At 46.5% G+C, this 23,879-nt stretch overlaps 1 protein-coding gene and 2 non-coding genes across 5 annotated transcripts in view; all 3 read left to right on the top strand.

Annotated features, from left to right (window-relative positions):
- The first annotated feature begins 1,516 nt into the window (after positions 1 to 1,516).
- LOC139062675 (sperm-associated antigen 17-like) overlaps positions 1,517 to 23,879 on the top strand; it is a 30,710-nt gene continuing 8,347 nt past the window's right edge. For 2 of the 3 annotated variants that reach the window (XR_011516256.1, XM_070544256.1), the window contains exons 1-6: positions 4,499 to 6,649; positions 6,724 to 6,791; positions 8,033 to 8,129; positions 11,304 to 11,486; positions 20,899 to 20,995; positions 21,114 to 21,226. Coding sequence is in view for 2 of the 3 variants with exons in the window: in XM_070544256.1 (XP_070400357.1) it covers positions 11,481 to 11,486; positions 20,899 to 20,995; positions 21,114 to 21,226 (216 nt within the window). In the remaining variant the exon portion in view is untranslated. Of the gene's footprint in view, positions 1,541 to 2,281; positions 6,650 to 6,723; positions 6,792 to 8,032; positions 8,130 to 11,303; positions 11,487 to 20,898; positions 20,996 to 21,113; positions 21,227 to 23,879 lie in introns of those variants that run through there. The other variant, XM_070544255.1, reaches the window with a different exon arrangement.
- Positions 1,578 to 1,648, top strand: trnag-gcc (transfer RNA glycine (anticodon GCC)). Its single transcript has one exon. It is a non-coding gene; the product is annotated as a tRNA-Gly (tRNA).
- On the top strand, positions 11,524 to 11,594 carry trnag-gcc (transfer RNA glycine (anticodon GCC)). The gene has a single exon. It is a non-coding gene; the product is annotated as a tRNA-Gly (tRNA).

Raw genomic sequence — 23,879 nt, 5'->3', positions numbered from 1 at the left:
GTGTCCCCTGTGTTGGACGGGACTCCCAGCCTGAACAGGTGAACATGTTAGAAAGTCCCTAACCCTACGAGGGTTCACTCAGTTCTTAATTATCCAGATCTAACCTAAAGTGTGCCCCCTAGTGGATGTCAGAGGTAAGCCAGCTGTGAGCTCGTCAACAACAGCAGTTTCCTTTGATCTAACTGATGCTGTTCTTCCCTCTGAGGAGGATTAAAGGTTGTTTCCCTTAAGTAGAGATGTTTACCCATAATGCTCAGCTCCAGCACCAGCTGTCAGCATGGCGGCTGAGGGCTGGTGGTTTGGGTTGACCGTGTACTCTCCTATAGACCTGACAGCTGTGGCCAGAACCCAGGAGAACGATCAGAGTCCAGAGCTTAACAACGGGGTGCTTTTCCATTTTTATTTTTGGTTTTTGTTTAGCGAATGTTGACCCAACGTGGAGAAACTGCTGTGTTTTCTCTATAAATGACGTTAGATTTGACTAATTTTAGAACCTGGTAAATACTTGCTAGTTTTTCTTATGTCCTGTAACCCTAAAAGAGTGTTTTTATTTGTTACCGTGACGGTAGTAAACCTGTAAACAGGGGTAGCTTGTAGTTGTTGTCATATTTGAACCATTTATTATTGTATATTTTTCATTTAGATTTGGTGTCTTTTATTCAGCTCAAATGTCTATTTAAAAAAATCATTTTACCTTTAAAATACCAACTTTAGCAGAGGATGGTTTCGATCCATCGACCTCTGGGTTATGGGCCCAGCACGCTTCCGCTGCGCCACTCTGCTGCGGACCCCTGACGCAACTCAGCTTCATCATAAGCTGCTTAAGAGCCCACCCCCCACCCCCCACCCACACACACACACAAAGCTCATATAGAATCATCCTGAGGCTGATCTGTAACAAATACTGAATCCAAAAGTAACACGAGCTTCTGTTTGTTCCAGTTCATTAAAACCACTCATCAGGACTCTTTAGAGTCGACCGTTCTGCCGACCCAACGCACCAAGAAGATGAACAGGGAACCAGCCCCACCAGAACCTGGTGAGCCTCACCTCTCTGATCTCATTCTGCATCTGTTGCTCTTCTTTACTGCCACTCTTAAGTTTTGTCTCAACAATTGATTCAGAGAAACCTGAATATCTTTTTCCTGTGTGGACAGAGAGCAAGCTGCCTCCTCCGTGAACTGTATGCTGGAGCAGGTGTGTGTGTGTGTGTGTGTGTGTGTGTGTGTGTGTGTGTGTGTGTGTGTGTGTGTGTGTGTGTGTGTGTGTGTACGTGTGTGTGTGCTGAGGAAGAGGTGATGACAGTATGAACAAGCACCTCCAACTTCATTTCCTGTGTGGTTTTTTTTGTGTCCAGGTGGTCCTCACTTTGTCCCAAACACCAGAGGAACCCAAACCGGTCAGCGGTGGCCCCTGGTTAGACCCCCAGCATGCTAGCTGCATGCAGGAGAACTTCCTGCCTCTTCTACACACCGAAGACAAGAGGAACCTGCATTTAACCGACATCCTGACTTCAGCACAGAAGGAAGAAGACATGAAGGTATAAAATCAGAAGTGTTGCTTCTACAGCACAAGCAGCATTGGTGGTTCAGTGGTAGAATTCTCGCCTGCCACGCGGGAGGCCCGGGTTCGATTCCCGGCCAATGCAGCAACTTCATTTTTCCCCGCCGAAGCTCAAACACATGACGTGAATTTTAGCGAGGAGCTCAAAGCCCTGTGTCCTTCTATCAAAGACCTCCTCCTGTTGTTTACAATGACTACGGTGCCTGTCCTGCAACATAAATGCAGTAGGCGTGCCGTTGCTGGTGTTTGTGAGACATGAGTGTGTGTGTGTGTTTGGGGGGGAGGGGAAACACTCGCTCCGAAGAGCACACGTTGTGTAAGAGGACGTGGCTTGTTCTGTTGCTTCTACATTTGAATGTGAAGTGAGTTCAAAAAGGCTCCCAGCAGAAGGAGACTACCTATTTAACTCTGAAATGTTTAGACTCGAGACCGTGGAGCTGCTGCAGCTGCAGTCGTTTCTCACAAAGCTGAATCAGAGCGTAATACAACCGTGTGTCCAGCAGAGGGAGCTCAAATCAAGGTCAAAAGCAGCAAACACACTTGACTGCTGCAGATTCTCTATTTACACAAATACAGACTGACTAGTCATTAGATGTATTGCTGTAACACTACACGAGTATTTTTGGTGTTCAGATCAGGATTATACATCTGTGCTGTCGCTCTCTCCACACAAGGTTGTTCATTATTTAGTCCGGCCTGTTCTTGTTCTCTATTTTAGATGTTGATGGAGACATCTGGAGATAGAAAGAGTCAGAAGAAGTCTGAGCAGCTTCAGGTTATCGCACACCACGATGAGAGAGCACTACGCTTAAGGGGCGTAACTGTGAGCATTTATTTACTTGTTTGTACGTTTCCTGTGTGGTTGTCATTCACATGCGTTTATCTCTAAGGCGGATGATGGTTTCAGTCCAGCTGAAGTGGAAGTGTCCATGATGAGGTTTTCTCCAGTTTTGGACTTAACCCCCGGAAACCCAAATTTAGAAAACAACTGCAAAATCTTTTTTTAACCTTTCACATGTTGTTCTAGGAGGCCAGATAAACGGGCCTATTTACACATTTTAACAGCCAATACTCTTGCAGAACTGAACAATAGGACCTATTAGCAATGTAAATGTGGTTTTAAAAAGAAAAAAAAATGGGGAAGGTTTATTTTTGTAGACTTAAATCTGATGTTGTAATATTACAACCATGGGTCTCTGGGGGTCTCAGCCCAAAACTCAGGGGAGGAACATCACCACCTGTTGGATGACAGACAAACAGCAGCTGCAGCACTTCTGTACAGATGGTCAGAACGGGCTGAATGAACTCGGTTGGGTTTGGTCAGAACTCGGAGCATAGTTCGGTTAGAAACAACGACTGAGTGGTTTGGTGTTGAGCTGTACTTCCTTATGTAGACGTGGTGGGTGACGTGGGCCGGAAGGCTGGCGCTGGGAATGCTGGGTAGTGGAGTCCGGTTGGGCTTAGTGTGTGTGGGATCCTCCGGGGGAGGATGTTGTGGGTTGTGAAGGAGGCAGCATGACAGGACCCCCCACCTGAGGGACGGCCCCAGAAGTCCCAGGGCGGCGGGCCCAGAAATCCGAGATGAGCGAGGGGTCCAAGATTGCGCTCGTCGGCTCCCAGGAGCATTCCTCCGGACCGTAATCCGCCCAATCCACCAGGTACTGCCAACCTCTGCCACGGTGACGGGCGTCCAGCAGGCGCCGCACGGTGAAAATCCCATCCTCGCCAACCCCTCGAGGCGGAGGCTCGGGATCCGGAGGAGGAGCGAGGGGAGAAGTCCGTACAGGCCTCAGCTGGGACACATGGACGACGGGATGTACTTTGAGAGGCCTGGGCAGGCGGATGCGATACGCCACCGGGTTAATGACCTTCCCTACTGGGTAGGGCCCCAGAAATCGTGCAGCGAGCTTCCGGGAGCCAGTGGGCAGGCGCATGTTCCAGGTAGACACCCATACCCTGTCGCCAGGTTGGAAAGTCGGCCCTGTCCGATGGCGGCGTTTGTGCTGGCGAGTGTATTCCGTGTTAGCTCGCTGGATGGCTGCCCGAGCACGGATCCAGGCGAGGCGGCAACACCGAACCAGGGTCTGGGCAGCGGGGACCTCAGTCTCAGGTTCCTGGTGGTGGAAGAGAGGGGGCTGGTATCCGTAGCAGAGCTCGAACGGGGAGAGACCAGTGGCCGCGGAGACGTGGAGGTTGTGGGACATCTCTGCCCACAAGAGGTATTTGGGCCAAGTGGTTGGTTGGGATGAGGCAAAGCAGCGGAGGTACCGACCAAGTTGCTGATTGGCACGCTCAGTCTGCCCATTGGTTTGTGGGTGGTAACCAGAGGAGAGGCTACTACTGGCACCAACCAGCCGACAGAAAGCTTTCCAGAATCTGGACATAAACTGGGGTCCCCGATCCGAGACTATGTCCTGGGGGATACCATGGAGGCGCACCACCTGCTCCAGGAGGATTTCGGCCGTCTGCTTGGCTGTGGGCAGGGCAGGAAGTGCCACCAGGTGGTCAGCCTTCGAGAATCTGTCCACGATGGTTAGGATGGTCTCGAGCTGGTTGACAGGAGTTAACCCCGTGAAAAAGTCTAGGCCGATGTGGGGCCATGGTCGGTGTGGTATTGGGAGAGGGTGTAGAGTTCCAGTTGGGGGTTGGTTTGGGGTCTTGGAGCGGGCGTAAGTGGAGCGGGCGGCCACGTATTCCTTGACGTCTATGGCCATAGAGGGCCACCATAGCACACGTCGCAGGAACTGGAGGGTTCGGGTCTCCCCTTGGTATCCAGCCAGGCGGGATGCATGCCCCCAGGCCAGGGATTCAGAGCAGCAGGTGGAGGGCACATAAAGCCGGCCGGAGGGCACATGGGCAGGTGTGGGTTCGGTGGGCAAGGCATCCCGGATGGCGTCCTCTACTGGCCAGTGGAGAGCTGCGATGAACCTCTGGGCTGGGAGTATAGGTGGCGGTTCCCGGACGGGTGCAGATTGGGTCTAACGGCGGGAGAGGGCGTCAGCCTTCAGATTCTTTGAACCAGGGCGGTAGGCCAGGTGGAAGTGGAATGGTTCAAAGAACAGTGCCCAGCGGGCCTGACGGGTATTGAGTTGCCAAGCGTTCTGGATGTGGATGAGGTTCTGGTGGTCCGTCCAGATGGTAAATGGGTCCGGTGTACCCAGCAGCCACTGCCGCCATTCCTCCAAGGCCCATTTAATGGCCAGGAGTTCCCTGTCACCTACCCCGTAATTACTTTGGGTTGGAGAGAATTTACGGGAGAAGTAAGCACAGGGATGAAGCTTAGAATCGGGACCGTGTTGGGACAGGACCACCCCTGCTCCCACCTCAGAAGAGTCCACCTCCACTACAAAAGGCTTCGTTGGGTCCGGATGTACGAGGATGGGGGCAGTGGTGAAGTGGTGGACGAGGGTGTGGAAAACCTGTGTGGCCTCAGGAGTTAGACGGAATGGGCGGGTCTGGTTTGATGTTTTGGTTAGGGCAGTGAGAGGGGCCGCGATGGAGCTGAAACTGCGTATGAAGCGGCGGTAGAAATTCGAAAAGCCCAGGAAGCTCTGCAGCTGCTTCAGGGAAGTAGGTATCGGCCATTAGGCCACAGCCTGGACTTTCTGGGGGTCCATTGAGAAACCCCGAGATGAGACAATGAGCCCCAGGAAGGAAATGGTTTCCTGATGAAAAGCACATTTCTCCAACTTGCAGTAGAGCTGGTTCTCCAACAGCCGGGAAAGGACTGCTCGGACGTGTGTGACATGTTCCTCTAGGGTTCGTGAATAAATCAATATGTCATCGAGGTAAACGAAAACCCATCTGCCCAACATGTCCCTCAGGACGTCTGTGATAAGGCATTGGAAAACTGCGGGGCTGTTGCACAAGCCAAAAGGCATCACTAGGTATTCCCAGTGGCCTGTCGGGGTGATAAAGGTGGTCTTCCACTCGTCGCCTTGCTTTATCCTGACTAGATTGTAAGCACTGCGCAGGTCCAACTTGGTGAAGATGGTGGACTGGGACACTACGTCCAGGGCGGTAGTCATTAAAGGCAAGGGGTGATGATCGCGGACCGTGATCTTATTTAAACCCCGATAGTTGATGCATTGTCGAAGACCCCCTTCCTTCTTCTTCACGAAGAAGAAACCCGTGGCTCCTGGCGAGGTGGAAGGGCGGATGAACCCATGTTGAAGGGCGTCGGCGATATAGGCAACCATGGCCTGAGTCTCTGCTGGAGACAGGGAGTACAAGCGGCCCCGAGGGGGAAAAGAACCGGGCAGGAGTTTTATTTCCAGGTCATAAGGGCGGTGAGGAGGCAAGACAGTGGTAGGGTTCTTTGAAAAAACCTGAGCCAGGTCATGATAAAAGGAGGGGAACTGTGACTTGTCGACATCCTCAGGAACTGGGTGGCCAGGCTCTGAATCGGGTTGAGGAGGTCGATGAGAATGGCAGGCAGCACCCCAGGTAAGCACTCAGCCAGACGACCAGGAGATCTGGGGATTATGGCGCAGGAGCCAGGAGTGACCCAGAATCAGGGGGGACAAAGGAGCTGTCACAATAAGGAACCGGAGAGTCTCGGAGTGGGAAAGAATGTCCATGCGGAGACCAACCGTCTCTTGGCAGATTGGATAGGGTTTGATCGGGGTTCCATCCACGGAAGTGACGGGAATGATCTGGTAGAGGGAGGACAGGGGAACCCGAAGTCGAGAGGCGAGATCTTGGTCCATGAAACAGTCAGCTGCTCCGGAGTCCAGGAGCGCCTTCAGCTCGACGGGTCCCTGGGGAAGATGAAGGGTGCCTGTGAGCAAGGTGCGGGTCGAGGGGGCGCCGGCTACTCCAAGTAGGACCCCTCTGCTACTGCCTACTTGGAGTCTGCGTTTCCCGGCCGGAGGGGACAGGTGAAACGTCGATGGCCAGGAGAACCACAGTATGCGCACAACCCCTCCCTATAGCGTCTCTCTCTCTCTCCTCTGGGTTCAGGTGTCCCAGCTGCATTACACACGGAAGACGGAAGAAACGCTCAACAAAAGTTTCTAAGTTCGCTATTTTCAACAGTGATGTCATCATCTGAACGCACCATATTCACTGCAACTTGACAACTGATGTAAGTTCCTACTGACCGTAGTGAGAAAAAAAAAAGAAATGAAGCCAAAACTCATCAGAAAATTCTTTTAAAAGGGATTGCTAAACGTCACCGGATTGCCAGTTGAAGAGATTCTTCCGTCACGCAAACGATCTACTATAACGTGAGTTAAAAAGAAAACTAAACTCAGAATTTGGGTTTGCTCAATGACAGGATGAATATAGAATTGATTATTAAAAGAAAATTATTTCCTTTGTAGTGAGAACTTGTTTTTCAAACTGCTCGTCACTCTTATTTGTTAAATGACCCCTGTCAAGTAAGTTTATTTGAATATTTTGTGTATATGTGCATATATTAGAAAAACGAAGATATTATGAATACAATTTCTTTGTGTGTTTATAGCTTTTCCTATACAAGAGTAAAATTCTGCACTCACCTGAAAGCGCCGCTTCTCCTTTTATGGTCAAAGTCAGCTAAATAAACTGAATCTGTGAAACCATTCATTTGTATGGTTTAGAGACAGAAGTAGTGAGGTAAAGACATGAGGCAGAAGTGGAGGCTTGTCCATGTCTTTGTCTAGTTCATGTTGTAACGGCTTTCAGGTTTTGCTTTATTGACTCAATGAATATGGACGTTGGGCGCCAGTCAGGTCTCCCTCCTGACACATGGGATAAAACAAAAAAAAAACAGGCATACAAGTTGCAATGGTGAATTAAATAAAAACTCCCGTTACACAAGGAAATATATTACCAGACATATACCCTTATGTTAAGTTGTCTGACCAAGAAATATAGACCTGACAGCTGTGGCCAGAACCCAGGAGAACGATCAGAGTCCAGAGCTTAACAACGGGGTGCTTTTCCATTTTTATTTTTGGTTTTTGTTTAGCAAATGTTGACCCAACGCGGAGAAACTGCTGTGTTTTCTCTATAAATGATGTTAAATTTGACTAATTTTAGAACCTGGTAAATATTTGCTAGTTTTTCTTGTGTCCTGTAACCCTAAAAGAGTGTTTTTATTTGTTACTGTGACGGTAGTAAGCCTGTAAATGGGTAGCTTGTAGTTGTTGTAAAATTTGAACCATTTATTATTGTATATTTTTCACTGAGTGTCTTTTATTCAGCTCAAATGTCTATTTAAAAAGATCATTTTACCTTTAAAATACCAACTTTAGCAGAGGATGGTTTCGATCCATCGACCTCTGGGTTATGGGCCCAGCACGCTTCCGCTGCGCCACTCTGCTGCAGACCCCTGATGCAACTCAGCTTCATCATAAGCTGCTTAAAAGCCCCCCCCCCCCCCCCCACACACACACACAGCTCATATAGAATCATCCTGATGACCTGAGGCTGATCTGTAACAAATACTGAATCCAAAAGTAACACGAGCTTCTGTTTGTTCCAGTTCATTAAAAGCACTCATCAGGACTCTTTAGAGTCGACCGTTCTGCCGACCCAACGCACCAAGAAGATGAACAGGGAACCAGCCCCACCAGAACCTGGTGAGCTTCACCTCTCTGATCTCATTCTGCATCTTTTGCTCTTCTTTACTGCCACTCTTAAGTTTTGTCTCAACAATTGATTCAGAGAAACCTGAATATCTTTTTCCTGTGTGGACAGAGAGCAAGCTGCCTCCTCTCTGTGTGGACAGGCGTTACTATAGCAACCTACTGGACCAGGTTCCCCCTGAAGCCTGCTCTGTACCCTTTATCATGAACTGTATGCTGGAGCAGGTGTGTGTGTGTGTGTGTGTGTGTGTGTGTGTGTGTGTGTGTGTGTGTGTGTGTGTGTGTGTGTGTGTGTGTGTGTGCACGCGTGCGCTTATGGTTTGCGAGACCTATTTGTCAGGTTACACACCAGCGTTATGAAACCAATAGGTTTATGAGTACATTTTTGATGGTATCATAATTCGTGACATTTAAAGTGTTGTAATCTTTGAAAAATATAAAAAGTAAACACTGTTAATATATTTTTAAAAACTTTGTAACAGCCATTTTCATCTTATTTGGTTATTTCAGCAACTTAAACTTCCCTTTGTGTTTTATAGCCAAATTACAAATTGGTTTCTTAAACCATATTGTGTGTGTTGTGTAAAATATCAGAGCCCCCTGCTGGTAGAAAACCGCATAGCAGGGCTGATACAACCGATACAACTTAGCACCTCAGCAGCAGGACTTCTTGCCTAATACTGACTTCTCCCTAATAAATATAAATTGCCATAATTTCCTCATCGAAGGACACAGAGTCACGAACATTTTTGTGGTTGTCATCCACTTCTAAACAACAATCAATAGTCAAATGATGACGTAATTAAGGCTCCACTCCCTCACAACAGAAAAGGTCATGTTTACTCTGAAAGCTCCCAATTGTACCCTTTTTATCTAACCAATATGAATCACTGCCAAATAACAGTTGACATGTTGGGCTCACTTAGCATCCAGTACTGGCAGGTGTTGAAAGAGGGTGGGGCTGTGGCGGTATGGCGAATTCAGGCGTAACGTAGCAATACGTTTGCCTCTCAATTCCTCATTCCTCAACTTATCTGCAAGAAATTTTCCATAAGTGTGACTAATCTGACCTCAAACAGATATGTATGCAAACATCCGGTGGGCGTGGTCCATTTTTTCAAATAGCGCCCCCTAGGACCATTGAAACAGTAAGCCCCATGCCATGCTTTTACTGAGGATTATGAAAGTTGGTACACTTATGTAGTCTCTCAGAACCTACAAAAACATCTATGGAGCCACTTTCCAAATTTGACAAGAAGTCGGCCATTTTAGTCACATGACTATTTCTTCTTAAAGTTGTGAAAAACGTTCTCAAAAGTATAACTGTGTAGGCATGGCTAAGCCTAAAATATTGACCCGTTGCCACGTCAGTGGGTGTGACCTATTTCTTCAAAATAGCAGAAAAGAAATGTTTGCAAACTGTTGGTAATTCTAGTCTTAATTTTGTCACACGACCCCTTGCATGCATTCATCTCTTTAATAATGTCTACAAAAAAAAGGTCATAATATGTTGGTATGACTTTTTTGTTTAATCCTTGTAGCTGTGTTGAGTGTTAACTTGACAAGGTTTGTACACTCTGTGAGCCCCTAGCTGCCTTTTATAAACAACAAGCTATCAACAAGCTATCCTATCCAATTCTGATACCATTTAAATATAGTTATTGTCCCATAAATAAGTCTGAGATACTCACTCAAAAATGGAACCACAATTAGCCACCTCCTCTATATAGATGACATAAAACTGTATATCAAGAATGAGCGAGACATTGACTCATTGATCCACACCACCAGGATCTACAGCACTGATGTTGGAATGCCATCTGGACTTGAGAAGTGTGGTCGAATGTTGTAACGTGATGAAGGAGCGATTCCTGACAAAGGAAGGGAAGATAATAGATACAGGAGGGGTCTCACTCACAGAAGGAACAAAATCAGACCTTGAGGACAGCTACAAAGTCCTTGGTGTCCAACAAGCAAATGGCAACCTCGATGAGGTTGCAAGGAAATAAGCCACAACCAAATACTTAAAACAAATAAGGCAAGTCCTAAGAAATCAGCTCAAGGGCAAGAACAAGATTCGGGAAATAAACAGCTATGCCCTGCTAGTAATCAGATATCTGTCAGGAATAATGAGCTGGCCAAAAGAAAAAATACAGACCACAGATGTTAAGACACAAAAGTTCCTAACATGCATGATCATTCCACCCCAAATCCAGCACCCTGAAATGGTATGCTAGCAGTAAGGAAGGAGTCAGAGGACTAGCTAGTGTGAGAGCTATGATCCAAGATGAAACAGCCAAGATCTTTAAGTACCATCAAGGATAAGACCTCTACAGATGACATTCTCAATGAATGTCACAGACAATGTCAAACAGAGGAGCAGGTGCTGGAAAAACTATTGTGGAAGGACACCCCTACATGTGATGTACCACCGACAGGAATTGGGACATCTAAGACAAACAAAAACTGAGATTTAGGTAGCATGAGGTTGAGGTTTTCTGAACAGAAACATTAGTAGAAATGTTAGCTTTACCTATGCATTCTTCTGAATAAAGATTTCTGAAGTTTATCCTGGAATATGCCCGTCTCTCTCCGAGTTAAATGGTCACAGGCTCAAGTGCTCCATTGACCACTGGTACTTCTGAGGCCTTGACTCCCCCCAAAAAACTCTTATTTCCTCTTTGATTCCTTGATATTTTGAATGTTATATATAAATGTGTATGCTGGTCTCATAATGTTTAAATGTCCCCTTAAGCCATGAAACTGTCAGAATTGTATATTTTTGTAAACAAACCTCATAAACTCTAATTGTCTCCATAAAACACCAGGTTGTCAAGTCCTCATGAGCCTGTGGAAATTCATAAGAGAAATGTATGTTTGTTCTGATATGTTTTTCTGATTTTTGAAGTAAGACTTTTCTTCTATGGGTAAAATCTAAATTTTTGACATATGTTTCATGTTCACCAGATGCAGGGAAAGGTGTGTCCTCATAAACCACCAAAATGTCATAGTGGCTTCATAAACCATATATGCACGTGTGTGTGTGTGTGTGTGTGTGTGTGTGTGTGTGTGTGTGTGTGTGTGTGTGTGTGTGGAGGAAGAGGTGATGACAGTATGAACAAGCACCTCCAACTTCATTTCCTGTGTGGTTTTTTTTTTTGTGTCCAGGTGGTCCTCACTTTGTCCCAAACACCAGAGGAACACAAACCGTTCAGCGGTGGCCCCTGGTTAGACCCCCAGCATTCTAGCTGCACGTAGGAGAACTTCCTGCCTCTTCTACACACCGAAGACGAGAGGAACCAGCATTTAACCGACGTCCTGACGTTAGCACAGAAGGAAGAAGACATGAAGGTATAAAATCAGAAGTGTTGCTCCTTCAGCACAAGCAGCATTGGTGGTTCAGTGGTAGAATTCTCGCCTGCCACGCGGGAGGCCCGGGTTCGATTCCCGGCCAATGCAGCAACTTCATTTTTCCCCGCCGAAGCTCTTAACACATGACGTGAATTTTAGCGAGGAGCTCAAAGCCCTGTGTCCTTCTATCAAAGACCTCCTCCTGTTGTTTACAATGACTACGGTGCCTGTCCTGCAACATAAATGCAGTAGGCGTGCCGTTGCTGGTGTGTGTGTGAGACATGAGTGTGTGTGTGTGTGTGTGTGTGTGTGTGTGTTTGGGGGGGAGGGGAAACACTCGCTCCAAAGAGCACACGTTGTGTAAGAGGACGTGGCTTGTTCTGTTGCTTCTACATTTGAATGTGAAGTGAGTTTAAAAAAGGCTCCCAGCAGAAGGAGACTACCTATTTAACTCTGAAATGTTTAGACTCGAGACCGTGGAGCTGCTGCAGCTGCAGTCGTTTCTCACACAGCTGAATCAGAGCGTAATGCAACCGTGTGTCCAGCAGAGGGAGCTCAAATCAAGGTCAAAAGCAGCAAACACACTTGACTGCTGCAGATTCTCTTATTTACACAAATACAGACTGACTAGTCATTAGATGTATTGCTGTAACACTACACGAGTATTTTTGGTGTTCAGATCAGGATTATACATCTGTGCTGTCGCTCTCTCCACACAAGGTTGTTCGTTATTTAGTCCGGCCTGTTCTTGTTCTCTGTTTTAGATGTTGATGGAGACATCTGGAGATAGAAAGAGTCAGAAGAAGTCTGAGCAGCTTGTTTGTATGTTTCGTGTGTGGTTGTCATTCACATGCGTTTATCTCGTAGGCGGATGATGGTTTCAGTCCAGCTGAAGTGGAAGTGTCCATGATGAGGTTTTCTCCAGTTTTGGACTTAACTCAGCCCAAAGCTCAGGGGAGGAACAGCACCACCTGTTGGATGACAGGCAAACGGCAGCTGCAGCACTTCTGTACAGATGGTCAGAAAACCTTTTTAATAGGCTTGAATAAAAAACCTAAAACACAGATCAGGCCTCTCCTCTGTCAGTGTGCCCCAGGGCAGCTGTGGCTACATCGTAGCTCATCCCCACCAGTGTATGAAAGTGTATATGAATGAGTGAATGACTGATTGTGTTGTGAAGTGCCTCGAGGGGTTGTAGAACCCTAAAAAAGTGCCATACAGGCCATTTACTATTTACTTATGATGGCGTAATAACAGCTGTCACACTTTTATCACGTTATAACAACACAAGTTGGTGTAGTAACAGCTATCAAACTTATTACAGTGTTTTAACTACTCATAATGGTGTGGTAGCAGCTGTTACACTTTTATTACAGCATTGTAAGAACTCATGATGGTGTAGTAACATCTTTCACACATTCATTAGAATGGTATAACTACTCATGATGGTGTCATAGCAGCTGTCACACTTTTATCACAGTATTATAACAACTCATGATGGTGTAACATCTTTCACACATTCATTACAATGGTATAACTACTCATGATGGTGTCATAGCAGCTGTCACACTTTTATCACAGTATTATAACAACTCATGATGGTGTAACATCTTTCACACATTCATTACAATGGTATAACTACTCATGATGGTGTGGTAACAGCTGTCACACATTTATTACAGTATTATAACAACTCATGATGGTGTAACATCTTTCACACATTCATTACAATGGTATAACTACTCATGATGGTGTCATAGCAGCTGTCACACTTTTATCACATTATAACTACTCATGATGGTGTAGTAACATCTTTCACACATTCATTACAATGGTATAACTACTCATGATGTTGTAGTAACAGCTGTCACACTTGTATTACAGTATTATAACTACTCATTGTAAAGAATGGGTCGTTTACACCTTAAGAACCATAAAATGTGAGATTCCATAGAAATATGAAATACCAATCTGATGGATCTTTGAATGTTTTAACCAGAAGATCAGAACTTTTTATTGCAGGGATTAAGCAACACTTGGTATTAACTCAGAGGAAAGAGAGTCAGGTTTAAAATAGTTAAGAAATTTTTGTCTACACAGTTTAAACAAGGCTAACTTAAACACTCTGTGTACTGATGGACTAAGGTGGAGTGAGACGTGATGAATGATGATGATGGTGTGTGTGTTATTCAGAACCAGCGGATCCGGAGAAGCATTTAGTTCTGAGTGGGAGTGAGTGTTTCGCTCTAAACTTTAGTAGGAGATTTATAACACACATGAGATGCCATCTGTCGGTCTATGTACCCAGGGAAAGCCTCCGTTAGATCCAGAATGCCAAGGTCCTCTTGGACCCTCCTTGGTACTGAAGCAGGCAGAAAAACAGCGGTGCCGACCAAACTAGTCTTGGAATGCTTCCAGGTCACGACAGGTTATCACTGGCGTCTCCGAGACCCTGAAGGGGTCGTGAGGTTCAGCTTTTATTCTGAAGGAACCGTTGTGGTCAGGTGTAACTTGCAACAGATTTTATCCAGCTTGTCTGAGGTTCTTTATGGCTGAAGAGGAAGTCCGGCTGGCCTGTCAGAGACTTCTCTAGAACGCTTAGAACTAACAAAAAGGTGGCGTGGATAATTGTCACATTTTGGTTTACTGGAGAATCAGAATTTGACATGCAAAAAGAGGGTTTATACAAACACCACAGATAACCATGCCCAGCCCCAGAAACCAAGGTTCTGATTGGGTCAGACAAAAGGAAATGTGTCTTGTGGCTTTTAACATTACGTGTCATTAGTGTCTTGTGCAATTGTCCAAGATTATAATAAGTTATAAAATTCTACTGATCACAGGATTATAATATCAAGTAATAACATTGACATTTCTTTAAGGCTTGACTCGAGCTGAGCTGAACCGGAGCGAGAGTTCGGATTGTAGAGTGTGTTTTGACCCAAGCATGGAGTGACTGACGCCAGGCAGATTGACACACGTTTGCTCTAGGAGTCAAACCGTACAAAGCTGGTGAGCACGGCGGCTCCCAAAGGAAACAAGCTAACTTACTGTGAGTCGGCACGGTGAGTGTCTCGGGCTGATCTGGTCAGAACGGGCTGAATGATCGGGTTGGGTTTGGTCAGAACTTGGAGCATAGTTCAGTTAGAAACAATGACTGAGTGGTTTGGTGTTGAGCTGTACTTCCTTATGTAGACGTGGCGGGTGACGTGGGCCAGAAGGCTGGCGTTGGGAATGCTGGGTAGTGGAGTTCGGTTGGGCTGAGTGTGTGTGGGATCCTCCGGGGGAGGATGTTGTGGGTTGTGAAGGAGGCAGCATGACAGGACCCCCCTCCTTAGGGACGGCCCCAGAAGTCCCAGGGTGGCTGGCCCAGAAATCCGAGATGAGCGAGGGGTCCAAGATTGCGCTCATCGGCTCCCAGGAGCGTTCCATCAAACCGTAATCCGCCCAATCCACCAGGTACTGCCAACCTCTGCCACGGTGACGGGCGTCCAGCAGGCGCCGCACGGTGAAAATCCCATCCTCGCCAACCCCTCGAGGCGGAGGCTCGGGATCCGGAGGAGGAGCGAGGGGAGAAGTCCGTACAGGCCTCGGCTGGGACACATGGAAGACGGGATATACTTTGAGAGGCCTGGGCAGGCAGATGCGATACACCACCGGGTTAATGACCTTCCCTACTGGGTAGGGCCCCAGAAATCGTGCAGCGAGCTTCCGGGAGCCAGCGGGCAGGCGCATGTTCCAGGTAGACACCCATACCCTGTCGCCAGGTTGGAAAGTCGGCCCTGTCCGATGGCGGCGTTTGTGCTGGCGAGTGTATTCCGTGTTAGCTCGCTGGATGGCTGCCCAAGCACGGATCCAGGCGAGGCGGCAACACCGAACCAGGGTCTGGGCAGCGGGGACCTCAGTCTCAGGTTCCTGGTGGCGGAAGAGAGGGGGCTTGTATCCGTAGCAGAGCTCGAACGGGGAGAGACCAGTGGCCGAGGAGACATGGAGGTTGTGGGACATCTCTGCCCACAAGAGGTATTTGGGCCTAGTGGTTGGTTGGGATGAGGCAAAGCAGCGGAGGTACCGACCAAGTTGCTGATTTGCACGCTCAGTCTGCCCATTGGTTTGTGGGTGGTAACCAGAGGAGAGGCTACTACTGGCACCAACCAGCCGACAGAAAGCTTTCCAGAATCTGGACATAAACTGGGGTCCCCGATCCGAGACTATGTCCTGGGGGATACCATGGAGGCGCACCACCTGCTCCAGTAGGATTTCGGCCGTCTGCTTGGCTGTGGGCAGGCCAGGAAGTGCCACCAGGTGGACAGCCTTCGAGAATCTGTCCACGATGGTTAGGATGGTCTTGAGCTGGTTGACAGGAGTTAACCCCGTGAAAAAGTCTAGGCCGATATGGGGCCATGGTCGGTGTGGTATTGGGAGAGGGTGTAGAGCTCCATTCGGGGGTTGGTTTGGGGTCTTGGAGCGGGCGTAAGTGGAGCAGGCAGCCACGTATTCCTTGACGTCTATGGCCATAGAGGGCCACCATAGCGCACGTCGCAGGAACTGGAGAGTTCGGGTCTCCCCTTGGTGTCCAGCCAGGCGGGATGCATGCCCCCAGGCCAGGGATTCGGAGCAGCAGGTGGAGGGCACATAAAGCCGGCCGAAGGGCACATCGGCAGGTGTGGGTTCGGTGGGCAAGGCAGCCCGGATGGTGTCCTCTACTGGCCAGTGGAGAGCTGCGATGAACCTCTGGGCTGGGAGTATAGGTGGTGGTTCCCGGATGGGTGCAGATTGGGTCTAACGGCGGGAGAGGGCGTCCGCCTTCAGATTCTTTGAACCAGGGCGGTAGGCCAGGTGGAAGTGGAATGGTTCAAAGAACAGTGCCCAGCGGGCCTGACGGGGATTGAGTTGCCGAGCGTTCTGGATGTGGATGAGGTTCTGGTGGTCCGTCCAGATGGTAAATGGGTCTGGTGTATCCAGCAACCACCGCCGCCATTCCTCCAAGGCCCATTTAATGGCCAGGAGTTCCCTGTCACCTACCCCGTAATTACTTTGGGTTGGAGAGAATTTACGGGAGAAGTAAGCACAGGATGAAGCTTAGAATCGGGGCCGTGTTGGGACAGGACCACCCCTGCCCACACCTCAGAAGAGTCCACCTCCACTACAAAAGGCTTTGTTGGGTCCGGATGTACGAGGATGGGGGCAGTGGTGAAGTGGTGGACGAGGGTGTGGAAAGCCTGTGTGGCCTCAGGAGTTAAGACGGAATGGGCGGGTCTGGTTTGATGTTTTGGTTAGGGCAGTGAGAGGGGCCGCGATGGAGCTGAAACCGCGTATGAAGCGGCGGTAGAAATTCGAAAAGCTCAGGAAGCTCTGCAGCTGCTTCAGGGAAGTAGGTATCGGCCATTGAGCCACAGCCTGGACTTTCTGGGGGTCCACTGAGAAACCCTGAGATGAGACGATGAACCCCAGGAAGGAAATGGTTTCCTGATGAAAAGCACATTTCTCCAACTTGCAGTAGAGCCGGTTCTCCAACAGCCGGGAAAGGACTGCTCGGACGTGTGTGACATGTTCCTCTAGGGTTCGTGAATAAATCAATATGTCATCGAGGTAAACGAAAACCCATCTGCCCAACATGTCCCTCAGGACGTCCGTGATAAGGCGTTGGAAAACTGCGGGGCTGTTGCACAAGCCAAAAGGCATCACTAGGTATTCCCAGTGGCCTGTCGGGGTGATAAAGGTGGTCTTCCACTCGTCGCCTTGCTTTATCCTAACTAGATTGTAAGCACTGCGCAGGTCCAACTTGGTGAAGATGGTGGACTGGGACACTACGTCCAGGGCGGTAGTCATTAAAGGCAAGGGGTGATGATCGCGGACCGTGATCTTATTTAAACCCCTATAGTTGATGCATTGTCGAAGACCCCCTTCCTTCTTCTTCACGAAGAAGAAACCCGTGGCTCCTGGCGAGGTGGAAGGGCGGATGAACCCATGTTGAAGGGCGTCGGCGATATAGGCATCCATGGCCTGAGTCTCTGCTGGAGACGGGGAGTACAAGCGGCCCCGAGGGGGAACAGAACCGGGCAGGAGTTTTATTTCCAGGTCATAAGGGCGGTGAGGAGGCAAGACAGTGGTAGGGTTCTTTGAAAAAACCTGAGCCAGGTCATGATAAAAGGAGGGGAACTGTGACTTGTCGACATCCTCAGGAATTGGGTAGCCAGGCTCTGAATCTGGTTGAGGTCGTCGATGAGAATGGCAGGCAGCACCCCAGGTAAGCACTCAGCCAGACGACCAGGAGATCTGGGGATTATGGCGCAGGAACCAGGAGTGACCCAGAATCAGGGGGGACAAAGGAGCTGTCACAATAAGGAACCGGAGAGTCTCGGAGTGGGAAAGAATGTCCATGCGGAGACCAACCATCTCTTGGCGGATTGGATAGGGTTTGATCGGGGTTCCATCCACAGAAGTGACGGGAATGGTCTGGTGGAGGGAGGACAGGGGAACCCGAAGTCGAGAGGCGAGATCTTGGTCCATGAAACAGTCGGCTGCTCCGGAGTCCAGGAGTGCCTTCAGCTCGACAGGTCCCTGGGGAAGATGAAGGGTGCCTGTGAGCAAGGTGCGGGTCGAGGGGGCGCCGGCTACTCCAAGTAGGACCCCTCTGCTACTGCCTACTTGGAGTCTGCGTTTCCCGGCCGGAGGGGACAGGTGAAACGTCGATGGCCAAGAGAACCACAGTATGCGCACAACCCCTCCCTATAGCGTCTCTCTCTCTCCTCTGGGTTCAGGTGTCCCAGCTGCATTACACGCGGAAGACGGAAGAAACGCTCAAAAAAAGTTTCTAAGTTCGCTATTTTCAACAGTGATGTCATCATCTGAACGCACCATATTCACTGTAACTTGACAACTGATGTAAGTTCCTACTGACCGTAGTGAGAAAAAAAAAGAAATGAAGCTAAAACTCATCAGAAAATTCTTTTAAAAGGGATTGCTAAACGTCACCGGATTGCCAATTGAAGAGATTCTTCCGTCACGCAAACAATCTACTATAACGTGAGTTAAAAAGAAAACTAAACTCAGAATTTGGGTTTGCTCAATGACAGGATGAATATGGAATTGATTATTAAAAGAAAATTATTTCCTTTGTAGTGAGAACGTGTTTTTCAAACTGCTCGTCACTCTTATTTGTTAAATGACCCCTGTCAAGTAAGTTTATTTGAATATTTTGTGTATATGTGCATATATTAGAAAAATGAAGATATTATAAATACAATTTCTTTGTGTGTTTAAAGCTTTTCCTATACAAGAGTAAAATTCTGCACTCACCTGAAAGCACCGCTTCTCCTTTTATGGACAAAGTCAGCTAAATAAACTGAATCTGTGAAACCATTCATTTGTATGGTTTAGAGACAGAAGTAGTGAGGTAAAGACATGAGGCAGAAGTGGAGGCTTGTCCATGTCTTTGTCTAGTTCATGTTGTAACGGTTTTCAGGTTTTGCTTTATTGACTCAATGAATATGGACGTTGAGCACCAGTCAGGTCTCCCTCCTGACACATGGGATAAAACAAAACAAAAAAAAAAAACAGGCATACAATTTGCAATGGTGAATTAAATAAAAACTCCCGTTACTCAAGGAAATATATTACCAGACATATACCCTTATGTTAAGTTGTCTGAACAAGAAATATAGACCTGACAGCTGTGGCCAGAACCCAGGAGAACGATCAGAGTCCAGAGCTTAACAACGGGGTGCTTTTCCATTTTTATTTTTGGTTTTTGTTTAGCGAATGTTGACCCAACGTGGAGAAACTGCTGTGTTTTCTCTATAAATGATGTTAAATTTGACTAATTTTAGAACCTGGTAAATATTTGCTAGTTTTTCTTATGTCCTGTAACCAGGGTCCGAAATTAACACTCGCCACTCGCCAAATGCGAGTAAATTGCTCCATTTGGCGAGTAAATTTACTCGCCACCTGGCGAGTAAATGTTTGCACCAAATTAGTTATGTTTATCAGTCATCTTCCACGGATTTCTGATACTCCTCCCGCCTGCATGCAACTTACACAAACGTACGCGAAACGTGAACGCCGCATCCAACGTCATTTCCACCTATCCCATTCAATCAGTTTATCAAGTTAGCGGTTAGCTTCGTGTTAAAACTAGCGGTGAAATGTGGCAGTTTTTAACTGGAGTCAGCCAGCCTTCCAAAAGAAAACTCGTCGAACTGGAAGAAATACCGCCAGGACCAGTGGCAACCAGAAGATTTTGTGAAAAGTGGCGAACTGGAGATGGCGGAGTCGTGAGACAATGGCTACATTATGATGGCCACGTAGGGTTGATGCCTTTCACAGACAACTGTCCCTCGGCATTCTTCAAATATCCAAAAGATGCCCGTACTTCCGACTTTGTCTTCTTTGAGGGATAATAAATGTCCCGAGTGCTGCCGTCTCCTCTGGCCATTATTTCAGCTTTAGCTTAAAGAAAGTTTTGGTCGTAAACAACAAAGTGCGCATGTGCCGCCGGCAACTTCCAGCAGATGATACGGTGGCTGGCAAGGGTCACCGCGCCTACACCGCAGCCACGGTAATCCACCGAGATAATATATATATATTTTTTTTAAAACAAGACTGTTATTATTTATTGTCAACTTTTTTTACCGGGGTTTACTGCTACACCGGTTACCGTGACAACCCTAGCCCTGACACACTTTCAGATATTCTCATGGTGCAGCTGTGTTCTCCAGAGATCAAGGACTATGACCCAAATGAGGCTGTAATGCTTTGGCACAAAGACGGTGTCAGAAGCAGGAGGCCAGACTTCATGGACAGAGAAAACAAGGAGTCTGACTAAATTTCAATGAAAGAGTTCATAAAAACATCTCTATAAATAAATAAATAAATTGTAAAAATGACAAAAGAGTTGTTTTCCTTATTAATTGGTGTTTTAATTATTTTGTCACTCAGTTTGGAATCAACTTAATATAGAATTACATGCTTTAGGTAGATCTAAATCATTTAGAACTTTGGCCGGTAAAAAATATGCTTGGCCGGTAGATTTTCATCATCTACCGGCCAACTTGGCTGGTGAGTAAAAGATTTAATTTCGGACCCTGCCTGTAACCCTAAAAGAGTGTTTTTATTTGTTGCTGTGACGGTAGTAAGCCTGTTAACGGGTAGCTTGTAGTTGTTGTCAAATTTGAACCATTTATTGTTGTATATTTTTCATTGAGTGTCTTTTATTCAGCTCAAATGTCTATTTATAAAGATCATTTTACCTTTAAAATACCAATTTTAGCAGAGGATGGTTTCGATCCATCGACCTCTGGGTTATGGGCCCAGCACGCTTCCGCTGCGCCACTCTGCTGCAGACCCCTAATGCAACTCCGGTTCATCATAAGCTACTGAATCCAAAAGTAACACGAGCTTCTGTTTGTTCCAGTTCACTAAAACCACTCATCAGGACTCTTTAGAGTCGACCGTTCTGCCGACCCAACGCACCAAGAAGATGAACAGGGAACCAGCCCCACCAGAACCTGGTGAGCCTCACCTCTCTGATCTCATTCTGCATCTTTTGCTCTTCTTTACTGCCACTCTTAAGTTTTGTCTCAACAATTGATTCAGAGAAACCTGAATATCTTTTTCCTGTGTGGACAGAGAGCAAGCTGCCTCCTCTCTGTGTGGACAGGCGTTACTATAGCAACCTACTGGACCAGGTTCCCCCTGAAGCCTGCTCTGTACCCTTTATCATGAACTGTATGCTGGAGCAGGTGTGTGTGTGTGTGTGTGTGTGTGTGTGTGTGTGTGTGTGTGTGTGTGTGTGTGTGCACGCGTGCGCTTATGGTTTGCGAGACCTATTTGTCAGGTTACACACCAGCGTTATGAAACCAATAGGTTTATGAGTACATTTTTGATGGTATCATAATTCGTGACATTTAAAGTGTTGTAATCTTTGAAAAATATAAAAAGTAAACACTATTAATATATTATTAAAAACTTTGTAACAGCCATTTTCATCTTATTTGGTTATTTCAGCAAGTTAAACTTCCCTTTGTGTTTTATAGCCAAATTACAAATTGGTTTCTTAAACCATATTGTGTGTGTTGTGTAAAATATCAGAGCCCCCTGCTGGTAGAAAACCGCATAGCAGGGCTGATACAACCGATACAACTTAGCACCTCAGCAGCAGGACTTCTTGCCTAATACTGACTTCTCCCTAAAAAATATAAATTGCCATAATTTCCTCACCGAAGGACACAGAGTCACGAACATTTTTGTGGTTGTCATCCACTCCTAAACAACAATCAATATTCAAATGATGACGTAATTAAGGCTCCACTCCCTCACAACAGAAAAAGTCATGTTTACTCTGAAAGCTCCCAATTGTACCCTTTTTATCTAACCAATATGAATCACTGCCAAATAACAGTTGACATGTTGGGCTCACTTAGCATCCAGTACTGGCAGGTGTTGAAAGAGGGTGGGGCTGTGGCGGTATGGCGAATTCAGGCGTAACGTAGCAATACGTTTGCCTCTCAATTCCTCATTCCTCAACTTATCTGCAAGAAATTTTCCATAAGTGTGACTAATCTGACTTCAAACAGATATGTATGCAAACATCCGGTGGGCGTGGTCCATTTTTTCAAATAGCGCCCCCTAGGACCATTGAAACAGTAAGCCCCATGCCATGCTTTTACTGAGGATTATGAAAGTTGGTACACTTATGTAGTGTCTCAGAACCTACAAAAACATCTATGGAGCCACTTTCCAAATTTGACAAGAAGTCGGCCATTTTAGTCACATGACTATTTCTTCTTAAAGTTGTGAAAAACGTTCTCAAAAGTATAACTGTGTAGGCATGGCTAAGCCTAAAATATTGACCCGTTGCCACGTCAGTGGGTGTGACCTATTTCTTTAAAATAGCAGAAAAGAAATGTTTGCAAACTGTTGGTAATTCTAGTCTTAATTTTGTCACACGACCCCTTGCATGCATTCATCTCTTTAATAATGTCTACAAAAAAAAGGTCATAATATGTCGGTATGACTTTTTTGTTTAATCCTTGTAGCTGTGTTGAGTGTTAACTTGACAAGGTTTGTACACTCTGTGAGCCCCTAGCTGCCTTTTATAAACAACAAGCTATCAACAAGCTATCCTATCCAATTCTGATACCATTTAAATATAGTTATTGTCCCATAAATAAGTCTGAGATACTCACTCAAACATGGAACCACAATTAGCCACCTCCTCTACATAGATGACATAAAACTGTATATCAAGAATGAGCGAGACATTGACTCATTGATCCACACCACCAGGATCTACAGCACTGATGTTGGAATGCCATCTGGACTTGAGAAGTGTGGTTGAATGTTGTAACGTGATGAAGGAGCGATTCCTGACAAAGGAAAGGAAGATAATAGATACAGGAGGGGTCTCACTCCCAGAAGGAACAAAATCAGACCTTGAGGACAGCTACAAAGTCCTTGGTGTCCAACAAGCAAATGGCAACCTCAATGAGGTTGCAAGGAAATAAGCCACAACCAAATACTTAAAACAAATAAGGCAAGTCCTAAGAAATCAGCTCAAGGGCAAGAACAAGATTCTGGAAATAAACAGCTACGCCCTGCTAGTAATCAGATATCTGTCAGGAATAATGAGCTGGCCAAAAGAAAAAATACAGACCACAGATGTTAAGACACAAAAGCTCCTAACATGCATGATCATTCTACCCCAAATCCAGCACCCTGAAATGGTATGCTAGCAGTAAGGAAGGAGTCAGAGGACTAGCTAGTGTGAGAGCTATGATCCAAGATGAAACAGCCAAGATCTTTAAGTACCATCAAGGATAAGACCTCTACAGATGACATGCTCAGTGAATGTCACAGACAATAGCAAACAGAGAAGCAAGTGCTGGAAATACTATTGTTGAAGGACACCCCTACATGTGATGTACCACCGACAGGACATAGGACATCTAAGACAAACAAAAACTGAGATTTAGGTAGCATGAAGTTGAGGTTTTCTGAACAGAAACATTAGTAGAAATGTTAGCTTTACCTATGCACTCTTCTGAATAAAGATTTCTGAAGTTTATCCTGGAATATGCCCGTCTCTCTGTGAGTTAAATGGTCACAGGCTCAAGTGCTCGATTGACTACTGGTACTTCTGAGGCCTTGACTCCCCCAAAAAACCTCTTATTTCCTCTTTGATTCCTCTTTGATTCCTTGATATTTTTAATGGTATATATAAATGTGTATGCTGGTCTCATAATATTTAAATGTCCCCTTAAACCATGAAACAGTCAGAATTGTATATTTTTGTAAACAGACCTCATAAACTAATTGTCTCCATAAAACACCAGGTTGTCAAGTCCTCATGAGCCTGTGGAAATTCATAAGAGAAATGTATGTTTGTTCTGATAT

Source organism: Nothobranchius furzeri, chromosome 14 (assembly GCF_043380555.1).
Source record: "Nothobranchius furzeri strain GRZ-AD chromosome 14, NfurGRZ-RIMD1, whole genome shotgun sequence".
In the NCBI taxonomy this organism is placed as follows: Eukaryota; Metazoa; Chordata; class Actinopteri; order Cyprinodontiformes; family Nothobranchiidae; genus Nothobranchius; species Nothobranchius furzeri.
Note: the sequence above shows the minus strand (reverse complement) of the source record. Positions and strands in the feature narration are given on the sequence as shown.